Source organism: Takifugu rubripes, chromosome 11 (assembly GCF_901000725.2).
Source record: "Takifugu rubripes chromosome 11, fTakRub1.2, whole genome shotgun sequence".
NCBI classification, from domain to species: Eukaryota; Metazoa; Chordata; class Actinopteri; order Tetraodontiformes; family Tetraodontidae; genus Takifugu; species Takifugu rubripes.
In genome coordinates, this window is record NC_042295.1 from 7,761,508 (window position 1) to 7,787,472 (window position 25,965).

General features: G+C 43.4%; 4 protein-coding genes, 1 long non-coding RNA gene and 1 other non-coding gene across 7 annotated transcripts in view; 3 read left to right on the forward strand and 3 right to left on the reverse strand.

Annotated features, from left to right (window-relative positions):
• The window catches only part of LOC115251604 (small nucleolar RNA SNORA15), a 138-nt gene extending 39 nt beyond the window's left edge, over positions 1–99 (forward strand). Inside the window, exon 1 of the small nucleolar RNA XR_003890147.1 lies at positions 1–99. This exon is cut by the window's left edge and continues 39 nt beyond it. This is a non-coding gene — a small nucleolar RNA (small nucleolar RNA SNORA15).
• Positions 1–771, forward strand: part of LOC105417063 (uncharacterized) — a 1,569-nt gene extending 798 nt beyond the window's left edge. The window contains exon 4 of the long non-coding RNA XR_964898.2: positions 217–771. This is a non-coding gene — a long non-coding RNA (uncharacterized lncRNA). The remainder of the gene's footprint in view (positions 1–216) is intronic.
• Positions 772–1,269: 498 nt separating this feature from the next.
• LOC101080204 (phosphorylase b kinase gamma catalytic chain, skeletal muscle/heart isoform) lies at positions 1,270–6,126 on the reverse strand. Its single transcript, XM_011608432.2, has 10 exons — positions 5,847–6,126; positions 5,267–5,465; positions 4,061–4,239; positions 3,889–3,943; positions 3,739–3,804; positions 3,482–3,645; positions 2,858–2,948; positions 2,610–2,763; positions 2,403–2,528; positions 1,270–2,233 (listed from the first exon to the last, which is right to left on the reverse strand). Exons 2-10 carry the CDS (start codon positions 5,347–5,349, stop codon positions 1,967–1,969), a joined length of 1,185 nt encoding a protein of 394 aa, XP_011606734.2. The 5' UTR covers positions 5,350–5,465; positions 5,847–6,126; the 3' UTR covers positions 1,270–1,966.
• A 93-nt stretch (positions 6,127–6,219) lies between these two features.
• On the reverse strand, positions 6,220–8,546 carry chchd2 (coiled-coil-helix-coiled-coil-helix domain containing 2). Its single transcript, XM_003968469.3, has 4 exons — positions 8,341–8,546; positions 7,423–7,672; positions 6,890–7,049; positions 6,220–6,566 (listed from the first exon to the last, which is right to left on the reverse strand). Exons 1-4 carry the CDS (start codon positions 8,388–8,390, stop codon positions 6,556–6,558), a joined length of 471 nt encoding a protein of 156 aa, XP_003968518.2. The 5' UTR covers positions 8,391–8,546; the 3' UTR covers positions 6,220–6,555.
• A 710-nt stretch (positions 8,547–9,256) lies between these two features.
• LOC101079751 (protein FAM98B) lies at positions 9,257–11,469 on the reverse strand. 2 transcript variants are annotated; one of them, XM_003968468.3, is made up of 8 exons: positions 11,333–11,469; positions 11,129–11,235; positions 10,828–10,950; positions 10,449–10,693; positions 10,283–10,363; positions 10,087–10,203; positions 9,732–9,878; positions 9,257–9,653 (listed from the first exon to the last, which is right to left on the reverse strand). In XM_003968468.3, the coding sequence occupies exons 1-8, from the start codon at positions 11,374–11,376 to the stop codon at positions 9,489–9,491; spliced, it is 1,029 nt and encodes a 342-aa protein (XP_003968517.2). In that variant the 5' UTR covers positions 11,377–11,469; the 3' UTR covers positions 9,257–9,488. The 2 variants fall into 2 exon arrangements, with proteins under 2 accessions (XP_003968517.2, XP_011606733.2); XM_011608431.2 differs by having other exon boundaries at positions 11,105–11,235.
• A 1,610-nt stretch (positions 11,470–13,079) lies between these two features.
• On the forward strand, positions 13,080–25,586 carry LOC101079522 (BICD family-like cargo adapter 1). The gene is made up of 10 exons (XM_011608430.2): positions 13,080–13,571; positions 14,164–14,379; positions 17,569–17,688; positions 17,955–18,101; positions 18,505–18,687; positions 20,290–20,454; positions 20,941–21,018; positions 21,221–21,333; positions 24,285–24,405; positions 24,642–25,586. The coding sequence occupies exons 1-10, from the start codon at positions 13,326–13,328 to the stop codon at positions 24,888–24,890; spliced, it is 1,638 nt and encodes a 545-aa protein (XP_011606732.1). The 5' UTR covers positions 13,080–13,325; the 3' UTR covers positions 24,891–25,586.
• The last annotated feature ends 379 nt before the right edge of the window (positions 25,587–25,965 follow it).

Sequence of the window (25,965 nt, forward strand, 5' to 3'; positions counted from 1 at the left end):
CAGTCAGACACCATGCAAAAGCATGCTCTCATTTCTGCTTCATTTTTTGACTTAGCGCTTCTTTCAGCCTCAGTCAAATGTTTGGGAATGAGTACAAGTATATATTTGACCACTGCTCATGAGTCAACTATTACTCAAGGTTGTGATATGAAAATAGAAATGACAAAAGCCCTCCAGATGCTATTGTGTTTATGACTTTATTTTTTCCATTCACAGCTCCAAAGAGAATGCGGTGATGAGCATCACTCATGTTCCCAGTGTTGTGGAATTTTCTGTTTGTCTGGTGAGAGTGAAATAAAGATGGTTCAGATCAGGAAAATAGGTATTTTGTCTTTGAGGCCTCAAAGACACTGGTCAGAGTGTAACTTGAGAGAGCACCGAGTTGCTGCGGCTGCAAAATCTTATCATGTTGTGTGTCACGCTGCTCAAGAACAAGATATCAGTAAAGGACAGCACAGTCAGTTACAGGAAGACCACATAAAGTAACAAATGCTACATATAAGTTTGACCCTTAGACCTGGAACAGTCTGGTCTACTGAACAGATCTGATGCACCAACTTCACCGTGACTTCCTGTTATTGCAGCATTATGAGAGCTTTTTGTCGCAAAGGAGTTTTACCACTTAGTTTACAGAAACAGTGAGTAAACACCATGTAGACATTGTTTAAGATGGGGCACATGTTCTAGAACCACTAAAAGAACTGTAGTTCAGGACCGTACTGAACCTTGCTGCATTAATTTGAACTTTGTTGCATTAAACATTAAAAAAAAGTGGTTTGAGTTTTGAAATTATTCTGTGCTACCCATGAGGCACATGTCTGACTGAATTACGGGCCGGCAGCTAGGCACTAAACATTTCTGCAAAAGATAAAGTGCGAATAGTCTATGGACTAGAAGGACTTTTACCACCCTCCACATGGGACATTTACAGAACATGATGAAAGCGGGCATCTACCATTGGCTATAAATGAAACCCACACTCCTGAAATGATGTTTGGCATCAATCTTAAGGTGTGTTTTTTAAAAATTCTGACGTAACAGCCAAAATCATGTGAGGCTGAAATACGGCGGATGATGTCATACTAGAGGAGCATATGACATTATTCTACATCATGAATGCAAATAATATTTAGAGTTATCTAAAGTCCACCCTTAAATAGACTGGCGAGCTGTCTGGGGTGGATTCCCGCCCACTGACAGATGACTGCTAAAATGGGCGATGGAAGCCTTGTGACCCTGATCAGGAACAACTGATGGTTGACAAAATGGATGGATGTCCTTTAATCCAATAAAAAAGGTTAATTATCCAACAATGTGTCTGACATTAATGATAAATAGATTAATTTGTCTCATCAGAAGTTGGTTAAGTTGCTTTTGCAAAGCAATCCAGGAGACTAAAACCAGCCTGTTGTGCTCTGATTGTAAAAAGAAAAACAAAAAACACATCGGTAATACCAATTACTGGATAAAGAGAGCAAAATTAAAAGTAAACATAGTTCCAAAACCATTTGAACTGGTCTAAATTTTAATAAACCTTCAGCAAACGTACTATTTACTTTTACAGACATGATGATTGAATATTAAATAGTGCTTAAATATATAAATCAAGTATGCAGGAGGCATTTTACATTCACAAGTGTTACACTGATGCTGACCTGACAACACAGAAGAGAATAAAATGTTTTATAAGATCACTTGTATGACCTGAGGTTCGGCAGATTAAACGAATTAAAATTAAAAGGCTTGTGTCTATTTTTGAGAAATAAATGAAAAATATAACTGCTCCAATGTTTCCAGAGGCAAGGCGAGCCCACTGCAATTTTTTTTTTTTTTTTTTTTTTTTTTTACAAGAAGAACACAAATAGTTTAGTTTAATGTTACACCAGCTCCCTGTTTAAATACAAACTAAAAAATGCTGCACGGTGCCATCCCATGCAGCACATCAGTCCAGTCCAGTGAGCGCCCGTTACCAGATGTGGTGCACCGGTTCGTCGGCCTCGGACACTATTGACAGTAGGATGGCTTTGGGAGTGTTCTCAAAGAGTGCAGCCCTGTTCTGAGCTTGGCCTTTCTTGACCCAGTGGCCGTAGATCTTGAAGGCACACGCGTCGATGAGCTTGCGAATGGGTTTGACGGCATATGGGTCACTCTTGATCACCTCCTTGGTGACAGGTTTGGCACGGCGGTAGTTGCAGTAGATGCGCATCGTGGCGAGAACAGTCATGCAAATGACCTGAGGGAGGGAGGGAGTCAGTGAGTGCAGAGTTTATTAAAGGAGGGAAATCTGCAGTGAAAAGAAAGTGATATTGGTCTCCGTCACGGGAAAATGTGTCATGGGAGTCATGTCAGAGTTGGCTTTAGGATTCTGCTGCAGGACCTTGTTACTTGGATCAGATGCTCACCTTGAACCGCCTGTATGGACTGAACTGTCGCACCTCATGAACAACATACTGGGAGAAGAAAGAGTGGTTGAGAACGTCCGTAGCTGTGAATCGCTGCTTTGGGTCCACCACCAACATCCGAGAGATCTGTAGAAACAAACACGGAGAGTTTGATTTATCCATTTGTCCCAAATCTTCATGTGGATTGACGTTTCAAAGGTGGCCGACCAAATCTTTAACGGTGTCTGAACGGTCCTCCCATTCCGGAGACGACATGTCATATGTTCCGGCCAAGATCATCCGCAGCATCAGCATCTGTTTCCTGTGCCAGAAAGGAGGAGAGCCCGCAAGCAGCGTGTACATGATGACCCCTGAACTCCATCTGCAGAGGGATGAAGTCAATTCTTTAAAAAAAAAAAAAAAAAAAAATCACATTCACATATCATTCTGCGTTGTTCCAGTCTCTGTACTCTCACATGTCCACTGCAGTCCCATATCCTTTGTGTCCTGCATCCATGGAGCATTCAATAATCTCTGGGGCGAGGTAACCAGGGGTCCCACACACCTCTGAGGTACAGACATGTCAAACTTTACAGAGGTCAAAAAAACATAACATTTGCCACATCAGGAGAGATTATGAGAAGAGGACGGAAGTCGAGCATTACAGGTTATGGATCTGACCTTTTCTTGGGTTTGAACCTTTCAGAGAAGGTCAAAAATGATACGACCAATTGTCATCTGATAAGACTCATTCCCCTCTGCACCAGTGACCTACTCAGCAGGTCAGTTAGCATGTTAGCTCATCTATTCATTCACTCAATTATCAGCATTGATTTATACGACGCAAAATGTGAATATGAAAATTCCATTTCCATTTTAATCTCTGTGTTTCTGTCAATGCTACCACGATAAACTCAAGCTTACCTTCGCTTGTTAAAAAATAGCAACACATAAAATAGCAACACATAAGCTTCAGTTGGGTGTCACTGTGTATCACCACATGATCACATGACCTGCTTGTGTTTTATTCACAGTACTGGGGACATGGCAGTGACCCAAAGACCCCGTGTGTTGTTTTGAGATGTGCTTCTTTCACAGACCTTTCAGCATCTGGCCTGGGTTGATCTGCACAGAGAAGCCAAAGTCGGTCAGTTTGATGTTCATCTCGTCATCCAGGAGGATGTTCTCTGGCTTCAGGTCCCGATGGACAATACCCTGGCTGTGGAGGAACTGCACCACCTCCATCAGAGCGCGCATAATCTTCCTGACACCAACACACACAACATTGATAACAGTTCAAATACAATTTATTTTTCCCTTTGGAACTTTTCCAGACAAGGAATTAACTGGGCCTGACCTGGTTTCCTTCTCACTCAGAGTAACGTTTTCAGTGAGGTAGTCAAAAAGTTCCCCCCTCTTCATTCTTGAGAGAGAAAGTACATTTGCTGATCTTATGCAACTTAATTACATTAGGTCCTGTGTGTTGGAGTTCCACAATTGAACTTACAGGTCAAAGACCAAGAAGAAGAAGGACTTGGATTCATAGCAGTCTTTAAGCTGTACTGAGGACAGAAAGGCAAAGAGGCATAAATGATAGGACTGAGAAGCACTGATTAGAGCAAAGGCCGACAGCCTGGGTCAACTTCTATTAGACATTAAAATGTGACGACTGGGCTCACTGATATTGTCTTGTCCGCACACTTTCTTCAATATGTCAATCTCCTTCAACGTCGCCTCCCTGATCTCCTCGATCTCCTGCTGGGTCAACTTGTCCGAAGGTGTGATGTCGATGATCTTCACCGCGTACTCCTGGGAGGTGCGCTTGTTGATGCAGCGGCGCACCACGCTGCTCACTCCCCTGCAGACAGGGGGCACCAGAGAGCAGGTGAGGGCAGGAAATTATATTGTGCCATGAAAACATGCGTCAATCTCTCCGGTTGTCACGAGAATTTACACATTCTAACCAGATCAAGGTAACATTGTAATGCTTTTATTTGCTCTGGTCTGGTTCTATTGAACTAACTGGGCCAAATTCCCAAGCTCTTTTTTGCTTCTGATTGTGGATGGATTCTGATTGTCATCACTCAAGTTGGTGTCTACTTTATTCCACCTGTGTTGTCAAAACTGATGGAAAGTAAAGGCTGGTCAAACAGGCTGAGCCACGTGAAGAACAGCAGATCAGCTGGACGTCCAGTGACTTTGTGACTTGTGTCTGTGTCTAATTACATAATCTGGAGCTCACACCAACTGGGCCCAGGCTGCTCCCAACACCCAACCTCAAAATGCCAGCTAATGAATGCAGTCTCCTTAAACACTTGCTTATGTAACAGCACCCACTGACAATGGTCTGGGAGCCAGACTCTTTGTCCCGATGCAATCCAGGAAAGTTTCCCAGAATGCAACAACAAACTATCAAATGAAGTTGGAAACAACTTTATATTTTATGACTGGGTTTATTCTTGATCAGGTTTATCTGTCGGTCCCTCTGGTCCATTTCTCCCGGACTCTCTCCCTGGCGCTGTTATTATGCAGCTCTACCCCAGAGAAGAGACAGAAACCAGCAGCAGCAGCATGAAATTACTGCCACTCTGAATGATGATCAAAACGATTGCTTTTCTCATCTTTCTGTTTTTTGGGTAGAGTCTGTGACTGTTTAATCTTTGGAATGCCTGAAACCCCCCCTGAGAACTGCTGCACTTTTGTTTGAGGTTAGTTACTTTAATGGAAGCTGCATATTAATTAGTGCTTCTTATGTTTTAATAGAACCGGCGGATCCTGAACACTGTCCCATTGAGAGTTCTAACATTTCTGCAACAAGGTACTTAGATGAGAGCAACACTAATTGACAGAAGTAATTTTTTTTTATTAGACCTTCTGAAGCTCACCTGCCAAGAATCTCCTTGGGTTCATACTTGTCATAAAACTCCTGAGCTCCCACCCAGTCAGGGATCTCCTCCTCTCTGGTCATGATGGCTGGGATGTTGGCTCACCCCCCGGCTGTATGAGTGCTCCTGTTTACGGCGCTCCACAGGCTCCTTTTAGGGGTTTTCTTTCAAACGGCAGATACAGCCTATTATATAAGTGCTGAAAAGTAAACATGACTTTTATTGAATTAAACTGAAAAAATATTATAACTCAGCCATGAATTGATTTACTGAATTATGTCATTTTCCATAATTATGTGTGCATGCATTAGGAACTGTAGTATATTTGTAGAAGGATAAGTTGTTCTTGATTTTTAAATGCAAATTGTAAACAAAATAAAACAGAAACAGAATTAAGCACTTGATTAGTTCCTGATAAAAACAGAACTTGTACTTCTTACATACGTATTTGGTTACCTCTTACTTTAACGGGACGCCTACATATCTTGTTGTTGTTCTACCCCTTACAACAGCAGTAATCTCAGGAATCTTAAGAACGACACCATCTGTGAACTCAGATAAAGTCCATTAAAGCACTCACCGTGTCCTGTGATCCTCAGTCCCTGTTATACAGCATGTCCATGACTCCTGAGAGGAGGTCGAGGCTGACTGCTGCTGGGTCGGCTCCGTGGAGCCACTGGCATCGCTAAGGGTGAACTTTAATGTCAGATGCCAAAAATAAATTGTTTCTACAGTGGCAGCACCCTCTCAAGAAACTTCTCTGAATTGAAATAACACCCCGCAGTTCCTGCGTTTAACCCAGGGGCATATACAGAAGTAGGACTGCCCCACATTTGCAATATTAGCTCATATGGACCTGGGCTTTATGGAGTGACACGGACAGCTGCGGAATCTCTGTAGGACAACCTTTGAACTTAGTTTAAAAAAAAGGAAAGACACATCACACGACATTCACTGGAATTCAGGTGCTTTATTGACTTCAAATATTGGCTTATTGCATACTAACTCGGATATCTATAATTTCGTAGGTCACTGTGATCTTTGAATGCATTATTATAGGTATTTGTGCATTTCAAAAACGTTAAATTAAAAGGGTATAATGCAAATTAAGTGAACTGCAACACTAAAATATATAAACATTTTATAAGATGATAATTACAAGTTCTAGAACCCTGTCCTGAGGAATCCACACAATGCTACTCTCTGATGATAATTAGCTTGAATACAAGAAATGTTTATTGAGCTGTTATGAGTTTGACAAACATGGGATCCAGATGCTTTTCTCCACATCACGACAAACCTGTTGAGAAAATACAGTGGCATTAGATTTTTTTTGTCATTAAAGTTACTGTCATTAATATTAACACTCAAATTATCTCTTAACTCTCCAGAACATGTAAACATGTTTTTCAACAAACTGCAGCGACTAATTACATCACATTAATGATGTCATGGAATCATTAGCTTTTTCGTTGACAGGATGTAACTTATTAGTATAAAGTGCACAGCTAACAATGGCCACTGCAGATAAGATCAAGAATTACATCATTTCAATTATAACATTAATTTCAAATAATATATAATGTTTCAACTAATATTTGCAGTAGTGGTGTTTTCACTCACCGTTGGCAAACCTGCACTGCTTCAGCACCTCACTGAAGCCCTCACAGAGACTCAGGTCGCTCTGGTTTTGGGCACAATCAATGAATTGTTTAATTTCATAAGAACAGGCCTGCTGCTGCTGAGGGCTCTGCTGGTATACTGGCTGGGCCTGGTACGGCTCCTGAAAAAGATAACCAACATTTAGACATGTGCTTTGTAAAGGCCATTTAAAAAAGAACATCTGTGTAGCATACATCTAGAGGCTGTCCCCAAATGTAATAGTTCTATAAGTATCAACATTTTGGAATACCTTTTGACATGAATGTGAAAGTTGCAAGATATTTTAATCAAAACTACCCCATCAAGTGTTGAAATAGAGACAAATGTGAAAATGAATTAATAAACTCCTAAAAATAAAGGATTTTGTGATTCTCAGCTCTATTTATTTCACTGACTGACAGCTTTACACCTTTCACTGTCTACAAAACAGCCACACTAATGTGCCCCCAAGCCATTCTAGTCCCACAACTGAGTGAAACACATTTTTGTTTTACCTGGTAAGTGACGTCAGGCTTGGCAGGCTCAGAGCTTCCTCCACTAAAACCTCCTGTCATGGCATGGCCAATTGTGTGTCCTACAGCAGAGCCCACTGCCACTCCAGCGGCAGTGGTTGCCATCTGGGCGAACATACCCGGCTGTCTGGGTGCTGCAGCTGGGGCACCTACTGCAGATGGAGGAGCCTGCATAGGAACTGGAGCATGGGAGGGAGCCGGTGCAGACCTGGCCATAGGTGGTGGTGAGTGGCTGTAAAGCAGACAGCAAAGAGACAAAATAAATAAAATAAATAAGAACAGGAAAACAACCATTCATCATTATAACTAGTCTAATTTCCACCAATGTAATGGCAAAAATTGACTGAAAACTGAAAAATATGTGGGGAAAAAAGACGAGATAACAACAACCTCATCTTTGGAAAGTGATTAAAGCAAAGTAAAATAGTGGAAATAATATATCATAACTAATATCATAATACAATTAGCAATTGTATTAAATAAATACAATTCCATATGTTGAAAATAAATCCATTTGAGACAATACTTTCAATTTTTGCAGATGAATTGCCACATATTGGCTCCAAGCTATTTAAGTGACTTGAGTGTAACAATGTAAAGAATAACGTAGATTCATATAAAATGTATGATTTAAGGACTTCACTGTTAAAAGAGCGAATCTTGTGATTAACAGTGTTGTCCAGCTTACACACTGTGACCTTCAATTGTGTAATCCGACTTTCATGATATAAAGCGTAGGCGTTGAGGTGTAGTGACCACTGATAACGCATCCAAAATAATACTGTTTAATATAAACGGCAATTTTAAATCCTAGTTAAAAAATAGCAACCACGATGTGAAAATGCTACCATGAAGTAGCACATATAGGTAGCCTCATTTTTAAGAATTGATTAATGTTACCTGGCTGGAGAGGCCATCCTGGATGTGCGGCTTCTGCTTCCTCTTGGCATTGTTAGATTCTTGGTTAAATTTAAATTTAAAGTGTATAAGTGAACTTTAGAGCTGTTGAAAACACACTTTAGCGGACGAGTTAACGACGGCTGATATATGTCGACCTTCGGCTAGTCCGGAACTTTCTATGTGTTGCATCGTTCGTTTCCCGGGTAACTTCCGGTTACGTCAGCCGCAGGTAAGTTTTATGTAACGTATTTTAGGTATAATTCCTGAACAAATACGGTTTGTCATTTGAATTTTTTTAAATTTTGCATTTTTACATATATGAATAATATACCAAACGTCGTGTTTATATACTTCGAGACACTTGTCATTTTAAAGTGGTGCAACCGATTAAATGTTCCCAGGGTTCAAGTTATTTCTAGTTGTAAAATGACTGGATATTTTAAATATAAGCTAGACTGTACGTTTTGTTGACAAATTTTCCTAATTGAAATTTTGTTTAAATTTCACGCTGTCTTGCGCATGTTTATACCCAATGAGTATGAATAAAACCGGTGTTGTCTCTTATCAAGTTTGACAATCATTACACGTAATAAGTTTCTGTTTTGCAATTTACACCCTATAGTCCACGTCTATCTCTTAAATTCCATTCAAAATCTCCTTGTGATTTTAGTTAAAACTAGAGCAAAGCACTCAAAGAACACAACTGAAAAGAACCATGTTCCAGAATCTGGAACATGACCATAGTTTAATCATCTGTTCTTTTCAACATTTACTGAAAAGTGATTCTTTAAAATCATTCCATTCATAACTTTTACTTATTCTGTTGACAATCCATCCAATTTTGAAAGTTTTATCACACAATACTGCAGATATGGCTTTTTACACAAATTTGTGTCCAATGTCTTAAATACCAACACAATTCTACAATGTGTATTTTATTCACATGTAAACTTGTAAAACATATCACATTTAACAGGTTTACACAAAAAAACAAATTGTCGTGATGACATTTTAGTCTCACCAATCTCCTTACAAAAACCATAATTACATCCACTGATTATATATGTAGCATTTTACAGCCATCATTTTTAATTAAAAAAATAAAGATGAATAAATTCAATTGTAAAGGCACATATAAATAAATGTTTCTAATCTTTTTTCCCTTTCTTCTTTTTGTCTGAAACTTTAGGTCTCTGGCGTCCACTGCCTCGTCCCCATCGGTTCCCCTGTGTTCTGCGACCCTCCCATGCTGGCATAGGTGGCTCGATTTCCCCTGGTCTTCCCCCTCTGTCAGGTACACTACCCATCAATATCTGATGAGACCAGAGAGCGAAAACCATTAGCAGAGATATCTTTATTTATAATCCAAGGTTGATTAGTAAAAGATGTACCTTGTAGATGGCAGTGCTCCTTCCAGCCTTGACTGGCTGAATGAAGGACTGATCTTCTCTGGCCACAAGAAGAAAGGATGGTGACACTCTGGAGGAGCCGACTAGGGCTGAAAGTGGAGGCACTGTGGCTAACACTTCACTGCGTTCCTGCAAATAATGAATTTGTTCTCATGTCTGTGTAGACTCTCAATCATCCAGGTCAAGTAAGACCCCTGCGTTAACTGGACTAAGAAGTTTCGCCTTCTCCCTGGAAGGCTTCTTCAGTTCTTGATGCAGAGATCCTACTTGGATAAATTGTTCTCATATTGAAAAATATTGCCTATAAAATACAGTTGCAGTAATTTTAAATACATACCTTTTGCTTTTCTCCCCAGGCAAAGGACTCAAGTGTAACTTGAAATCGTTTGACCATCATCTGCCGGCGACACTGATAATCCTCTTTCAGGACTTTATCGAGCTTAGCAATGCTCATCTAAGAAATACCACATACATTCTTCAACATACGCATTACACCACACTGTAATGAACTTAAATCTGACCTGGTGACATACCCACTGCTCTGTGGTGAGGCTGGTTTTCAGAAGGGAATCTGTCATCCCTCCACCTGGCAAGCGTGCGAGCCTCGTCTCCACCTGCATTGTCACATCATGGCCCAACATCCTGTCAGTGCTTCTCTGATGTAGTTAATCAAACGGTACCACACACACTTAGTATTACCTCACTCAGCACATCAGTTAATTGAGAGGAAGTGTCCATGTCCAGGGCGTGCAACAGTAACACCCACTCCGCCTGCAACTCTGCCATTCTTTGGTGACAATTCTGATAATGACCATTTTCATCTGCCTCAAGGCTGCGATCTTCAACTCGCTGTTCTTTTTCAGACTTGTCTTGTGTCGTCTCTTCAGGGTACATTTCTTTATGGTTGATTATTTGAGCTGCAAGCAGCTCTGACACAAGGAAGTCTACAGGATTAAATTCAATTTAGAAAACAATACAGCAGGGAATATACAAATCTGCAGGTACAACAATGATCTGTTACTATCTGTTACTACCAAAAAAACTTTACAACACAACCTGGAATACAATTATTTCTCACCAGTGACTTTGTTAAGTTCAGAGGGCCCTAGAACCTCTGAGGTCAGCAGAGTTAGAGGACAGAACATGTCTTTCAGGAAATTTCTCAATTCTCCAACCAGCAAGACATTGCTCCTCTTTGATTCTAAAAACAAAAGGTAACAATAATTAATAATTCTATTATTGTTATTATATTATCTGTATTATGGCATTTTTAATCTATGTAGGCAAACATCCTGCAGCCAAAGAAGAAGTAGAAGGGAAAAAGTCTAATGATAACACGTACAATGTTCACGTACCTTGAAAGTGGATAAACTCGTTACCTTTTGTCGCTTTACAAGCAGTGTTCAGCTCTGCACAGAGCCAGGTGAGCAGGGGACACGGGAGTTCATCACATTCACACCGTCTGAGACAGGAAGCGCCAGGATACCTGAAACACCGCAGGTATCCGCAACAACCATTAAAGTAGACGTTAAAAAGATTTACGACGCTGTAGCACGACTATCAATAATGTCTACTGTATTTACCCTAAGGCTTTAATCGCTGAAATAGTTCTCCCACTTCTCTCCATCGCTACTATAATGATTAAAAACGTACACCTGCTTTAGAAATGATTAAAGTTCGGGATGTATTCTTCTTCGGTTTACGTAGTTACTCCCACAGCGCCTCCTGCTGGCCGGGGTGTAAACAAACACTCGTCTCTATATGCTGACCACCAGATAGCGCCCCGACACACATAACTAAGAATACCTGAAATGGCGCAGCAAGGTCACAAAGTAATTATCCAATAAATTGTAACTTGAAAACATGATAAATTTGAATGTACCTCTAGTTGTTTCATAATATTAAAACAATACCTATAACGAGAGACTGCATGAAAAAGGTTCAACTTAAGCAAACAAGCTTATTATTTCAGTCATAATAATATCATGTTGGAACTTGTTTAAGATGCATTTTCTTTTGGCTTGAATGTCACATGCACAACCTGTGCCACTAGTGCTCTGAGCAGTGCATACAATGATTTGGAAGGTTGTGGGTTCTTATAGTTAGAAATCTTTGTCAGATTTCCAAAGAAGATCTGACAGCAGATATGTAACTGGTAACATCACTGTTGGGGCAAAGTGCTCTGCTGGCTGATGCAATTTCTTGATATCTGATAACCTTCTACCATTAACTCTAACTGTACGCTTGTACTCTGGTCAATTGTTTTGTGTGTGTGCACATGTTGCTGCTACTTATGCAACAGACGGTGTATTTGTCACACTTCCACCAACAGCCTGTCAACTGAACAGAAACAATGAAAAAAATCAAGGCTTTTACATCTGCTTTCTGCCATATGTACAGAAGCTGTGACGCCCCGGGCAACAACAGCATCCATAAGCGTCACCGTGGATCAGGAGGCTTTGTGCTTCATTCTCATAACAGCTCCCTGCCCCATGTAAGGGGGGCTGACCTCTGACCTGTGCATGTGCCCATACAAAGAGAACAGACCCCACCCCCCAGCTCATTGAACCTGATCTTGCATGATGGACTTATTTGGTAAATAGAAAAATTAGTCAAAGTTACCGTGCATACGTCAACATTTGTTACTTTAAAAAAAGGCTGTGATCAACAAAATGTTGTCTCAGCTCTCATTACATAACACTATTTAAAACTGCCATATATGCTGTTATACAATTTATTTTTTATTCGCAGTATCAACAAAGGGCCATAAATTTCATGATGGAAAACCAAACAGAAGATAAAGTTTTAGGGTGCACAGAGATTAAAATACTGAGTAGTGAGGTCATGTGCATCTATGTGGACAGAAAGAAGTACATAAAGAACAGATGTGATGTCCAGATTTAAAAGTGCACAATTACTCCAGGACAAAGAAGACACTGTACTTGCTGGGAGTTCACTAATGATCAAATAGGAGAATTGTTATCTTTCACGGATCAGCCAATCAGGACTGTGTGTTCTCCAAGTGGAGGCTTGAAGATAACAGAAGGAACAGAAGGCGCTTTACTCCAGCCTTTCAGAATAAAAGCTTGAAGATTTGTATGCTTAATTCAAATGGAACAAAAATGAAATTTGTGCCAAAAATCAAGAACAATGCCTCATTCCTTTTATTTTAATTCATCTTGTTTTGTGAGCTAAATATTTTGTTTTTAACCCGAATATCGATGACGTCACCAGGACTGGTCCAATAGCAGGAGATCTCTGAGTGAGGACAGGTGGGATGGTTGCCCAGGTGACTAAAGGAACCGCCCGCTGTCGTCAGACGTCGCGACTGCGCGTCGGACAGATCGACAGACAGAGACAGACCGACATCTGCTGCTGACAGACGCTCAGTTTGGTTCCTAAGAACTGCAGTAGTTATGGAGCGACGCGCTCTCACCTGTGCGCCAAAACTTCTGCCTGTTTTTGCTGCGTTTTTGCGTTAAAACAATTTTTAATATTTGTTTCCCGGAGGCTTCAGCTAAGTCTGTGTTGTAGATATTATTATTATTGTTATTATTAGTTATTATTGTTATCCTCATGGATCGACTGGACGCGTGGAGCCTGAAGTCCAGGAGCCTCGATCTGGGGAAGAACTTCTACTTCGAGTACGGGGCGGAGGAAATAACAGATTATCGGGACCCTGGTGAACTTCTGGCTGCTCTGAAACAAAAGGAGGAAGAGGTTATTTTGGCAGCGCAGCTGGGAAACGCTCTGCTCCTTGAAAATCAGCAGCTGAAAGATCAGAGCGACAAACTTCATGAACAATACGCGGACACGCTGGAGGTAAGACGCCTTCTGAGCGCACAGAGCGCTTCAAATAAGCTTTTTCATCAAATATAATCGTGTTTACTGCTAACTTCCAAAGTAGAGTACTGGAAAACATATTTCTCCTATATTTAAGTTGAGCTTTTTCCTTCGTTTAAATGAGAAGTTGTAACAATCGAAGCAACGATTTAAATCAATATACAAAAACTTTATTATGTGTTTAAACCTGCTCTTAGTTAATTAACAATTTTATGTTATATGAACATGAATCCCTTTTGCAAATGGAAACATAGTAGTTATCAAATGAAGCTTAGAGTTTTTCTTTCTACACGGTTTCACGTTTTGGTCACAGAAACCCGTGGGACTAAACTTTTCCATCCTGAGTCTCCACCTCAGTGTTGTCTATATCTTCCCTTTGTTGTTCCACAGAGTAACAGAAATAGTAAAAGTGAAACATGTCATGGTTTTAGAAGAACTTGGTGTCCAATATATGCCAATATAGTATCAAAAGTATCCTAAAAATTGGTGAAGCTGGTCAGGAATCCTGCATAAAGTGAAAATATGGTGAATGAGTGTGTGGATTGATGGGATTTCTTGTGTTCCTGCCCAGGATTTGGAGCAAAGCAAACACGATCTGCGGCTGAAGCTCGAGGGCTGCCAGTCCCAGTGGGAGAGCCAGGTGTCCGACCTGGAGAGGGATGCGAGGGAGCTGAGCGCCCAGGTGGAGAGCCTCACCGGGGCCCTCGCTGAGGCGGAGCGGGACAAGGTCCAGGCCCAGCGGGAGCGCGACGAGCAGACGCAGCGTCTCCGGGAGCAGCTCGACACTGTGAGTCTGACAGGCGGATGAGACGGGGGTGAATTCATGTGTCCGAGGTGTGCGCGAGCATAAAGCAACCTGTCTGTGTCACCTGAGCTGTGGCGGCGTGAGTCAAGTTGGCCCTTCAGTTTGTGTTCTGAAAAACCACTCAGGTGTCCGGCTGATTGAACTGCAGGCTGTTTATGGAAGTCAGAGGCCGAGGCCTTGGCAGCTTTTTAGATACGTCTTTAATCCCTTCTACCAAAAGATCTGAAAGTTTGGCTTCAACTACTTTGACAAGAAAACTGATAATTGTGAAAGGTGTTACTCTTCTGAAAAGTAATTTAGGACAGAAAAACAGCAGAGAACAAAACTGCAACATTTCCTTTTCTGGGCAGGTTTAGCAACAATAATTTGAGTCATCTCTTATTGTCATTTAGTTTTATCTTACTTGACGGATATAATCGAATATCAGCTGACTTAACATTGCAGTGGAACATTTTAGATTTTTACTGCTTAATCATAAAGAAACCGAGCGCTTTGGAAAATGAAATCATTTACAGTCTCTTATCAGTAATCATGTTTGGCTCACACAACTGCATGAGTATTTTTCCAGCCTGAGAAAATAGGGAATGTTTCAGCCGACGTGACGGCGGTGACGTGTTTGCTTTGCTAAGAGCGCTGGTGTCATCGAGAAGTTAACGGTACCGAGTTAAAAATTGAATCCTGACAATAGTCAGCTGCCTCCCAGGAGTCAAGGTCCACAAAACAGGGGACTGTGTTGCGCCGCTGGCCGAGCTGAAGGGCGTTACAGAGGCTCTGAAGTTCAGGAAACAGTCACTTTAGATAAAATTCAGTCTTCTGGGAGGAGGAGGAGCAGCAGAATGTTTTGTTGGGCTGCCCGGCAGCAGACGCGTTAGCTTTTTGTGTTCCCTGTGGTTGTTAAAAGCTGGAATGAGCATTTGGGACAAAGAGCGAGTGCAAGGAAGCTCCGCGTCTGACGTATCAAGAGTATTTTCTTCTGCTGTGCCTCTGAGGTAAGTTTCTGTGATAATGTGAGCTTGTGAAGGCGCCACTACTGTTAGGACTGGAACACTTTTTTCTCTCTCCTGTCTCAGGATTTGGTTGCTTCCTCTATAAAAACAGACGGACGAATTTCCACAAACTCTGATGAGTTCTTCTGATGTTGCTGTATTCTTTAAACTTCATTTAGTTCAAGATCATTTCGAGCTAAAAAGCCCCAAATGTGCCCCAAAAAATGAGCAAGTCTGAAAAAAAACCTGCCACACAACAGAAATCAGAGAAAAAGATTGCAAAGCTAGGTTATGCTAGAGGAAGAGGAACATTCCCTTTATATCAGGGAATGTTGAGTGATGTCAGGATTTAATTGCATGTGTCGGCTTTCCTGTAAACTCACCAGAAATTGTGGACACGTAAACATTAACAGGTTTGTCTGATTAATGTCTTTTAAATTAACATGGATGTGGATCGGGCTGTTCAAAATAGATGTCAAGAGAAACACACATGCATGTTGATTCAATACTCTGTAGATCTAAAACAGTCAATTGTGATTTGATGGTGAAGCTGAAAGTGTTTAGGTTTTACTATGTGCGTTTCAGGTTGCTTGTGATCCCTAAATGTGATTTCCGTTATTACAAAATGAGACGTGTGGCAGTCCCCGCGACCTCCCGCTTCCCTAACTTGCGTCCCGCAGCCCACGGACAAAGGGGCAAAGACAATAAAAGTCACGCAGGGATATAAATCTTTCATTTGCTGCCTTGATGTTGCCCTAACATCCCATCATCCCAGGGGAAAGCCATCTTTTCTCTGCGCTCCCCGAGGAATGGCATAGCGGCTTGGGTAATCAGCTGTTAGAACCCTCTGTGTTTGGGTTGGTGGAGGCCTGAGGCTCAGGGGCCCCGTTTGAGGGGGCTATCATCATTGTGTCTCCACCAAATGGAGCGTCCTCCTTCTACTTCTGTTTTGGTGATTCTCAGTGGGTCGTTGAATCCATTGTGGAAGGGGCGCAAACGGATGAGACGATTTGGCTGTAATGAATCTCTGCTTAGCCCCCACCAGCACCCTCTCCTTTCTCCTCATCCTAGTATGTTAGCATGCTATGTTTTGTTTCTGCCCATCAGTGCCTAATTCACTCCTGTCAACACATGCACATTCTCTTGATAATTTTAGCCCTCACGGCCTCGGCGCAGTCCAGAGAAGACGCGCACACAAGCTGTCCCCTCTGCTGCATTCACCCGCTGCCGCATTGGGCTTGAATGGTACCGTCACAGACCAGAAAGATGCCCTCCGCTCCATCTGCCACCCAGGGCAGCCTTTCATCTTGTATTGTGCACTCATGATGGGACCTGACAGGGGTCCGCTAAACCGCTGAGTAAGGACATCTGAGGGTCGCCGCTTAGGAGAGGAGGGCAACAAGTTGGTAAATTACTGTGGCTTCACAAAGAGTGCACTAAAGGATCCTGAGCTTCAGTTGCTCTGATTTTTTTTTTTCTGTTTGACGAGTCTTCATTAGCAGTTAGCATGTGCTAACAAAAACAAATGGTTGGGTTCTGTGGAATCTTATCACGTGACACATGTTGAATGTGTTTCTTTTTCTCATAGAACTTGTAGAAAAAAATCCTCTAGCCATCCCATAACTTTGTCACATTTTTTGATCTGATTATCAGTATAATCTTATGAACTCTATGTTAGATTCCTCGCATGGTTATGCTAACTGTTTAGCATGACTAGTCAGTTACACCACAGGGACCAATGAGGGAAAAATGTGCATGTAATCGAGCAGGGGGGCATATGTACACCGGTATGATCCTTCATCTGTTGTGTGCTCAGACCCCACTGGGAGCCTGGGAACAAGTCAGACTTCTTAAAGAAGACATACTGGTTTAATTATAGCTGTCTAATCCTCACCTTTCAGGCAGGTACTTTTTTTATCCTGCTTCTCATCTGGGTCAAGATTCTGGAGGATTTCACTTATTGAGAAACCTCCTGCTGTATCTCTTCCATCTTTAATTCAGAATTGTGGTATCAATGGCTGGGCGAGCTTTCTGCCAAGTTGATAGAAATGCGTGATTTTTTTTTTTTTTTTTTTTCCCCGGTCATTTCTGACTAACATCAAAAGTAAGCAGGATCCAGAAAGGGGCATGTCTTGCAAAATCCCCTCTCTCTAATATTGGTGTCCTCTTGTGTTTGTGTTTGCAGGCGGTAGAGGTGGAAAGAGCGATGTCCAACGAGCTCCAGGCATTAAAACAGGAGCTCCAACGAAATGGAGGCTACAACAGGCTGCAGGATGAAGAGCTGATCAGCGCCATGAGAGAGCAGGTAAACAACATTCACAAAAGCTCCCCCACATGTGTGATAAATCCTAAAAGCCTCTGTAAACAGCTGTAGTCACAACACACTAAAACACCAGGAACCATAATGTTAATGATCAAAACCTACTGGTTGTTGAATTTACTTTATTGGATGTTTCATAAAAAAGTACCTTTTGCACAGTATATGTATCATCTAATAAAAATACAGTAGCTAATATTCACCTTCTTAAATCAACCCGTCATATCTGACGTGTGTTTGCTTCTGCCCTGCAGGTGCTTCGGCTGACTCAGAAAGAGCGGCTGCTGGAGGAGCGTTTGGAGAGCACGTGTCAAGAAAACACCGAGCTGAGGGCGAATTTGGCCTCTTTACAGGCGCGTCTGGCTCGGCACGACCAACTCAACCAGCAGCACACCCAACAGGTAACACACTATTCAACTCCTTGACCCACTTGTGCTGAGACACGCGTGGATGCGATGCAAAACATGGAGGATTGCTAGTTCACTGAACGAGCTTCAGGAGCAAAGGGCACTTTCCTCTTGAGTTTCGAGGCTGTTGTGGAGCACAATGCCGCAAACATCGGCTCAAACCCGTCTTGATTACTTTTTCTGGTAGTGCTGGATTCCAGTCATGTTTGTTTAGTTTCATGTTGGGTCAGAGCCCTGGAATCTGGCACTTCGGGATGTTTTTCTCCATGCAAAAGTCGACTTTCCGCGTACGTGTCATGTGACAGTCTTTCAAACGGCACCTGTGACTGATCTCATTCAAGCTACATTTACTGACGTTTTAATTCATGTTATTTCATGCGGCGTCCCGTGTTTTCAGCTCGCCCAGGCCTGGCAAGAAGTGGAAGTAGCAAAGAGTCGCTCGCAGCAGCTGCAGAATCAGGTTGAGGACCTCCAGGAGAAGGTGTCGTTGCAGGAGGCCGGGAGCCATGGGGACGTCTCCTTGCTGTCCGAACTGGAGATCAGCCTGGCAGCAGCAGACATGGGAGTCAGTAAGGAGGAGGTCAGGCCATCACTGTTAGGGGTCTCCTTGACACACGATAGCCTTGAAACTGTATATGTTGGGGGTTTCTGCCTTCATGCTTCTCTTCATCATGTCTTTTAATTGGTAGTCTATTAAGTCCCTCAGGGCTGCAGATGAAAATTTAGCTAATCTGGTAGATTGCATCAAATGGTGACGTTTATGTTAGAAATTGAACATGACCCCCCTTTACAAATAAATAGTAAAAATGGGAACTGTAGCTAGTTTGATTCTCAGCATTTGGTCAACAGGTGGGGTTTGTTATTAATTTATCAATCAATCAAATCAATCTTTATTTATATAGCATCTGTTACAATCAGAATTGTTTCTAGAATCCCAGGGCCTGACCCCCAACAAGCAACAGTGGCAAGGAAAAACTCCCCTTTAACAGGAAGAAACCTTGAGCAGGACCAGGCTCATGTAGGGGGACCCTCCTGCTGATGGCCGGCTGGATAGAGATAGAGGAGAAGTGGGAGGACAGGTAGATGAGAGAATAGGTAGAATTTATCTGATGTCTCTTTGTACAAATCCAGATTGTAGCAAACAGAATGCAAATGATGAGGCCTTCATATACTCTCTGCATAGAACAGCTTCTGCAGCTGAGAAGAAGAATTCATTTCTTCAGAGTTCAGCAGTTTCTTCTGGATCCTGGAATTCTGCGCAAAATATGGCAGGATGGATACATCAGATGATTGAATTGTTAATTCCATACAGTATACAGTTGTGTATTCGTGCATACACTGTTGTGCATTTAAACTGTATTCATGCATAGATCATGATCTGTTGATGTGTCCTCAAGGTTTTAGTTTGGATTGTTTTTCTGTTTACAAAAAAAAACATTGCAGAGGTTTTGACACAGTCCAACATCAGGTTTAAAAAAAGACATTTGCATTATAAATTGAAACAGGTTTTCTTCCATTGTGAAGAAAACACATTAACAGCAGTGCTACAGAAACATAATATATAAGTTGCAAAATAGAAAATAACAGGGAAGCCAGTAGACACATTAGCACTGAGAAGAACAGTGTGATGAGAACACTTTGTCCAGGTTCACCTTGACAGTGTGAAGTGTGTTTGACGTAAGACGCGAGATGAGACGAAGGCGTAGAGTGCTTTGCTGCAGATCAGGACCGAGAGTGGGAAAAATTGGCGGAGGAAATTCTTCTCAGGTGTCTGTTATTGTTTCGTATCGGCAGGAAAATGTGATGTGCAACAGCACTTGTGAGTCATTTGTTTCATTTCCTGTGAGAACCACAGTGCAGCAGAGTTTCCTCGTGTTAATTTATGCACAGTTCCAGCACATGGTTGCAGCTCAGCAAACATGTATAATCCTTCCTACTATGATTATTTATCCTTGTACAAAAAACTAACCTTTAAGGGAGCCACTCCTTTTAAGATATTAACTGAATGGTTATTGCTGTACCACCCCAAGCATAAACAAGCCAGAGAACATGCTGGCCTAGTTTCCCCCTTCTCATTAGCATTTTTAGGCTCAGTACACTGAAATATCCTCTGAGCAATTCCCATTGTGTTGCGGCTGTCAGGATAAACCCTCACACCCACTTTCTGTCCTGTTCCACCTAGATGAAGCAAGAACTGGAGTCCATTCTTCAGCTTCTGCTCCCACTGGCACCGGACCCGAGCAATTCAGAGAGATCGGATGGGGAGGATCATCAGGAGGACCTGCGGGTTATGTTGCAGCAGCTGAAGGGGGTGGCCCAAACCTTCGCACAGACAGCCCAGACTCAGGTGAGCAGCAGTGTGAAGCAAAGGCGTCCCACTCCCAATTCTGGAATTAAATACCTGCATCTCTTTCAAAATACAGGTAAAAGGCTCTGTATAGAAATCTGGAACCATGAGATTTAATGATGCATAATAAAAGTAACAAAGTGTAATTTGCTCATTTCAGAAACAGAAAATATTAACACACAGTGTAACATCACATTGATCTGATCAGTCACTGAATCAGTGGCTGTTAAGCAATCTTTTAAACGACAAAATGAACCATGTTTTCGTGCACGTTTCTGCCTCGGAGGCCGCTGAATTGCTGTAACTGATACCAAACAGTTACCCAGTTATGTCATTTAACCTTTGTATTCCAGTCAGATCAGTAACAGGTGTTTATCCTTGCAACTAAATATTGTGTCCTGCACCCTCAATGAACTAGGCCAATAGTTACGTTTTGTGTGAATCTAGGGCTGATACCTGATCCTTTTGTTGGTTTCTGTGTGTCAGGGCCTGAATCAAGCTTTTGTTGATCACACGGGTGATCACTGTGGGACTTTGAGAGCCGCACAGGAGCTGAGAGATCAGGTAACTCAGGTTACGAATGTGCATGGAGAACAATCGTGCATCTCTGTTAGCCTTTTTGTTTTTTAACAAATATCCGATGATTTTATGTTTAAGCATTTAAACTATGGCTTTGTGGGGGGGAAAAAACATCCACATTTTTTAAATGAAAGAAGACATGTTTTAGTTTTAAATGTGGTCCGATCTTACTGACTTCCTCCTCCAGAACATCTTGCTGCAGCAGGAAAACACTGAGCTGAGGAATGACCTGGTGAGCTCACAGGAGAAGGCTGAAGTTGTCAAACAGGCAATCAGAGACCGTGATGAAGCTATAGCAAAGTGAGACTCTGACCCCCCCCCATCCTACATTCCCATTAAACATGATGTTGAGTCATTTCAGTCCTTAAACATCACTCATTAAACATGACATTTAGAGGGGTTGGACTCTCTACCACTCTGGAGTTGCCGATGGTGAGAGGCGACGAGCAGGGGTGGCAATTCTGGTTGCTCCCCGGCTCAGTGCCTGTGTATTGGAGTTTACCCCGGTGGATGAGAGGGTAGCCTCCCTTCGCCTTCGGGTGGGGGGACGGATCCTGACTGTTGTTTGTGCCTATGGTCCAAACAGCAGTTCAGCGTATCCACCCTTTTTGGAGTCCTTAGAGGGAGTGCTGGAGAGTGCCCCTTCTGGGGGCTCCCTCGTCCTCCTGGGTGACTTCAATGCTCACGTTGGCAATGACAGTGTGACCTGGAGAGGTGTGATTGGGAAGAACGGCCCCCCTGATCTGAACCCGAGTGGTGTTTTGTTATTGGACTTCTGTGCTCGTCTCAGATTGTCCATAACGAACACCTTGTTCAGACATAAAGGCGTCCACATGTGCACTTGGCACCAGGACGCCTTAGGCCGCAGATCGATGATCGACTTTGTGGTTGTGTCATCGGATTTGCGGCCGCATGTTCTGGACACTCGGGTGAAGAGAGGGGCGGAGCTGTCAACTGATCACCACCTGGTGGTGAGTTGGCTCCGATGGTGGGGAAGGATGCCGGACAGACCTGGCAGGCCCAAACGTGTTGTGAGGGTCTGCTGGGAACGCCTGGCAGAGTCCCCTGTCAGAAGGAGCTTCAACTCACGCCTCCGGGAGAGCTTTGACCATGTCCCGGGGGAGGCGGGGGACATTGAGTCCGAGTGGACCATGTTCCGTGCCTCCATTGTCGAGGCAGCTGACCGGTGCTGTGGCCGCAAGGTGGTTGGTGCCTGTCGTGGCGGCAATGCCCGAACCCGCTGGTGGACACCAGCGGTGAGGGATGCCGTCAAGCTGAAGAAGGAGTCGTATCGGGCCTTACTGGCCTGTGGGACTCCTGAGGCAGCAGATGGGTACCGGCGTGCCAAGCGGAGTGCAGCTACGGCGGTTGCCGAGGCAAAGACTCGGGCATGGGAAGAGTTCGGTGAGGCCATGGAGAACGACTTTCGGACGGCCTCGAAAAGGTTCTGGACCACCATCCGGCGTCTGAGGAGGGGGAAGCAGTGCACTGTCAACACTGTGTATAGTGGTGATGGTGTGCTGCTGACCTCAACTCGGGATGTTGTGGATCGGTGGAAGGAATACTTCGAGGACCTCCTCAATCCCACCAACACGCCTTCCAGTGAGGAAGTAGGGCCCGGGGACCTGGAGATGGGCTCTCGTATCTCCGGGGCTGAAGTTGCCGAGGTAGTTAAAAAACTCCTCGGTGGCAAGGCCCCGGGGGTGGATGAGATCCGCCCAGAGTCCCTTAAGGCTCTGGATGTTGTAGGGCTGTCGTGGTTGACTCGACTCTGCAACATCGCGTGGACATCGGGGGCAGTGCCGCTGGATTGGCAGACCGGGGTGGTAGTCCCTCTTTTTAAGAAGGGGGACCGGAGGGTGTGTTCCAACTATAGGGGGATCACACTCCTCAGCCTCCCTGGCAAGGTCTATTCAGGGGTACTGGAGAGGAGGGTCCGCCGGATAGTCGAACCTCGGATTCAGGAGGAGCAATGTGGTTTTCGTCCTGGGCGTGGAACAGTGGACCAGCTCTACACCCTCAGCAGGGTCTTCGAGGGTACATGGGAGTTTGCCCAACCAGTCCACATGTGTTTTGTGGACTTGGAGAAAGCATTCGACCGTGTCCCCCGGGGGGTCCTGTGGGGGGTCCTCCGAGAGTATGGGGTGTCGGGCCCGTTGATACGGGCTGTCCGCTCCCTGTACGATCGGTGCCAGAGTTTGGTCCGAATTGCTGGCAGTAAGTCGAACTCGTTTCCGGTGAGGGTTGGCCTCCGCCAGGGCTGCCCTTTGTCACCGATTCTGTTCATAATTTTTATGGACAGAATTTCTAGGTGCAGTCATGGTGTTGAGGGGATCCGGTTTGGTGACCTCAGGATCGCGTCTCTGCTTTTTGCGGATGATGTGGTCCTGTTGGCTTCATCGGCCCGTGACCTCCAACTATCACTGGATCGGTTCGCCGCCGCCTGTGAAGCGGCTGGGATGAGAATCAGCACCTCCAAATCCGAGGCCATGGTTCTCAACCGGAAAAAGGTGGAGTGCCTTCTCCGGGTAAAGGAGGAGATCCTGCCCCAAGTGGAGGAGTTTAAGTACCTCGGGGTCTTGTTCACGAGTGGGGGAAGAATGGAGCGGGAGATCGACAGGCGGATCGGTGCGGCGTCCACAGTAATGCGGGCTCTGCACCGGTCCGTTGTGGTGAAGAGAGAGCTGAGCCGAAAGGCGAAGCTCTCGATTTACCGGTCGATCTTCGTTCCTACCCTCACCTATGGTCATGAGCTTTGGGTCATGACCGAAAGAACAAGATCCCGGGTACAAGCGGCTGAAATGAGCTTCCTCCGTAGGGTGGCTGGGCTCTCCCTTAGAGATAGGGTGAGAAGCTCTGCCATCCGGGAGGAGCTCGGAGTAGAGTCGCTGCTCCTCCGCGTTGAGAGGAGCCAGATGGGGTGGCTTGGGCATCTAGTCAGGATGCCCCCTGGACGCCTCCCTGGTGAGGTGTTCAGGGCATGTCCCTCCGGTAAGAGACCCCCGGGGAGACCCAGGACACGTTGGAGAGACTATGTCTCTCGACTGGCCTGGGAACGCCTGGGGATCCCTCCGGATGAGCTGGAGGAAGTAGCTGGGGAGAGGGAAGTCTGGGATTCTCTCCTTAGGCTGCTGCCCCCGCGACCCGACCCCGGATAAGCGGCAGAGAATGGATGGATGGATGGATGGATGGATTTAGACATTTTCTTTTGCAGCCACACTTAAATGACATTTTAACCTTTTAATTGGCAGGAAAAACCTGATAGAAGCCGAGTTGGTGAGGAGTAAAAACGACATGATGTCTCTTAACAACCAGTTACTCGAAGCCATCCAACGCAAATTGGAGCTGTCGCAGGAATTGGAGGCCTGGCAGGTGGGTGGGGGCCAGTCCCTTTGCCTTGACTGGATGCTGGTAATCCTTAATAGTGAGATAGAAATCTGAATTACAGGATCAGCTCTAAAGTACTAAACTATCTAAATCCACTGTGAATCATAAAAAATGTCTCTATTGAATGTTAATAAATCTAAACTTAGCCTTAAGAAAGAGTACTTTAATGAAGTTATTGTGCTCAGGGAAGATCTCAGTTTCCTCTTCCTCCCTTTCCTCAGGACGATATCCAGATCATCCTCAACCAGCAGCTCAGATCGCAGCAGCAATCAGAGCTTCCTCAGAAGAAGTCAACGCCCAATGGCTTGTCCTTCTTTCGCAGGTCCAGCAGGACAGCTTCCGCTGGGACACGACAGGCCTCCTGTTCCTCTTCTTCCTTTTCCTGGAGCTCAGACACTCATCCAGACAAAAGCCAGTCCCCCTGGAAAGACTGGTTAAGGAGAGGGAAAGTGGCACAGTATGGAAAGTAATGAGCAGCGAGGAGAGGGCTCATGGAGGCTGTGAGGACACTTAAAAACCAGCATCGAACAACACATCCACTGTGGACAAAATCTTTTTTTTCAAACTTGAACACATCTCGTGTCTTTGAGGCTGAGGCTTTATTAATGGTGACAACCTGGAATACTCACTATTATTTTTGCTGGAGGCTGTAATTATCTTACCAATTTGTAAAGCTGTGAATGTTTGTACGTCTGAGATTTCACCTACTGTATGTAATGAATGGGAATCATTAATATTCCAGTTATTTAAATGTTAAAAATCAAAGTACGGCCTTAGACTGTCATTTTGCCAAGTTTGCTCTTTACAAGTTGGACAGGAGAAGTTGCAGCATTATGGAAAAAGCAAAAATGTTGATTATTAAAAAAAAAACACTATTTTCATGTACCTAGATTTATTATTATTATTTGTTTTCAAGTAAAAGGCACGTTTGTTCATCTCTCAATGATGATTCGGTGAGCTGTGTCACTTGTCTGTTTTCTGTGACTCGGTATTAAATATTAAAAGGTGCTTAGATTAAACCATTTTCAATACAATCCCTGCATTTCATGTTATATATTTCATTTATTGAAACATTTTTCACCTTTTGTTTTAAGGAAAAAATGGATTTCCAATTCCGAGATTTTTATGTAATAAAATGTAATGTAATAAAGCACTCTCAAGAAGTATATGCAAAAAGATTATGTGAATTTTTGCGATGAAATGTAGCATAAAAACATTAAAGGACCATGCTGCAGTACTTTTCCTATATGATTGGGAGAGAAGTATGGCTGCTGTATATATTAATCTCATGCCAGATGTTTTTTACAATCATGATTTCAAAATATAACCATTTCCTATTCACACTAACACTACTAGTGATATAAAGTCACCAAATGAATTGAAATTGACGGGTCAGATGAGAGGCGGTCATCTGCTGCCATCTGGTGACCATTAAGAACTCTCCAAACCAACACAAAAGTCAGGTTTTATGGGAAAGCAAAGGTAAACACAAACAGACAAACAAAAAAAGGTCAAAATGACCAACATGACCGATTTAAAAACAAG

What these genes read in the sequence shown, in the direction of transcription:
- chchd2 (XM_003968469.3), bottom strand. Translation starts at nt 8,390, where the DNA reads ATGCCAAGAGGAAGCAGAAGCCGCACATCCAGGATGGCCTCTCCAGCC. An exon ending in AGGATGGCCTCTCCAGCCAG is followed by an intron (nt 7,673 to 8,340) that starts GTAACATTAATC and finishes TCTGCTTTACAG; the next exon opens with CCACTCACCACCACCTATGG. An exon ending in AGCCTGACGTCACTTACCAG is followed by an intron (nt 7,050 to 7,422) that starts GTAAAACAAAAA and finishes TATCTTTTTCAG; the next exon opens with GAGCCGTACCAGGCCCAGCC.
- LOC101080204 (XM_011608432.2), bottom strand. Translation starts at nt 5,349, where the DNA reads ATGACCAGAGAGGAGGAGATCCCTGACTGGGTGGGAGCTCAGGAGTTT. An exon ending in CCCAAGGAGATTCTTGGCAG is followed by an intron (nt 4,240 to 5,266) that starts GTGAGCTTCAGA and finishes CCCTGTCTGCAG; the next exon opens with GGGAGTGAGCAGCGTGGTGC. An exon ending in TATGGGACTGCAGTGGACAT is followed by an intron (nt 2,764 to 2,857) that starts GTGAGAGTACAG and finishes ATCCCTCTGCAG; the next exon opens with ATGGAGTTCAGGGGTCATCA.
- LOC101079522 (XM_011608430.2), top strand. Translation starts at nt 13,326, where the DNA reads ATGGATCGACTGGACGCGTGGAGCCTGAAGTCCAGGAGCCTCGATCTG. An exon ending in TCAGCGCCATGAGAGAGCAG is followed by an intron (nt 17,689 to 17,954) that starts GTAAACAACATT and finishes TCTGCCCTGCAG; the next exon opens with GTGCTTCGGCTGACTCAGAA. An exon ending in CGTGATGAAGCTATAGCAAA is followed by an intron (nt 21,334 to 24,284) that starts GTGAGACTCTGA and finishes TTTAATTGGCAG; the next exon opens with GAAAAACCTGATAGAAGCCG.
- LOC101079751 (XM_011608431.2), bottom strand. Translation starts at nt 11,376, where the DNA reads ATGGAGAGAAGTGGGAGAACTATTTCAGCGATTAAAGCCTTAGG. An exon ending in CGAGTTTATCCACTTTCAAG is followed by an intron (nt 10,951 to 11,104) that starts GTACGTGAACAT and finishes TTTTGTTTTTAG; the next exon opens with AATCAAAGAGGAGCAATGTC. An exon ending in GCCTCACCACAGAGCAGTGG is followed by an intron (nt 10,204 to 10,282) that starts GTATGTCACCAG and finishes GGTATTTCTTAG; the next exon opens with ATGAGCATTGCTAAGCTCGA.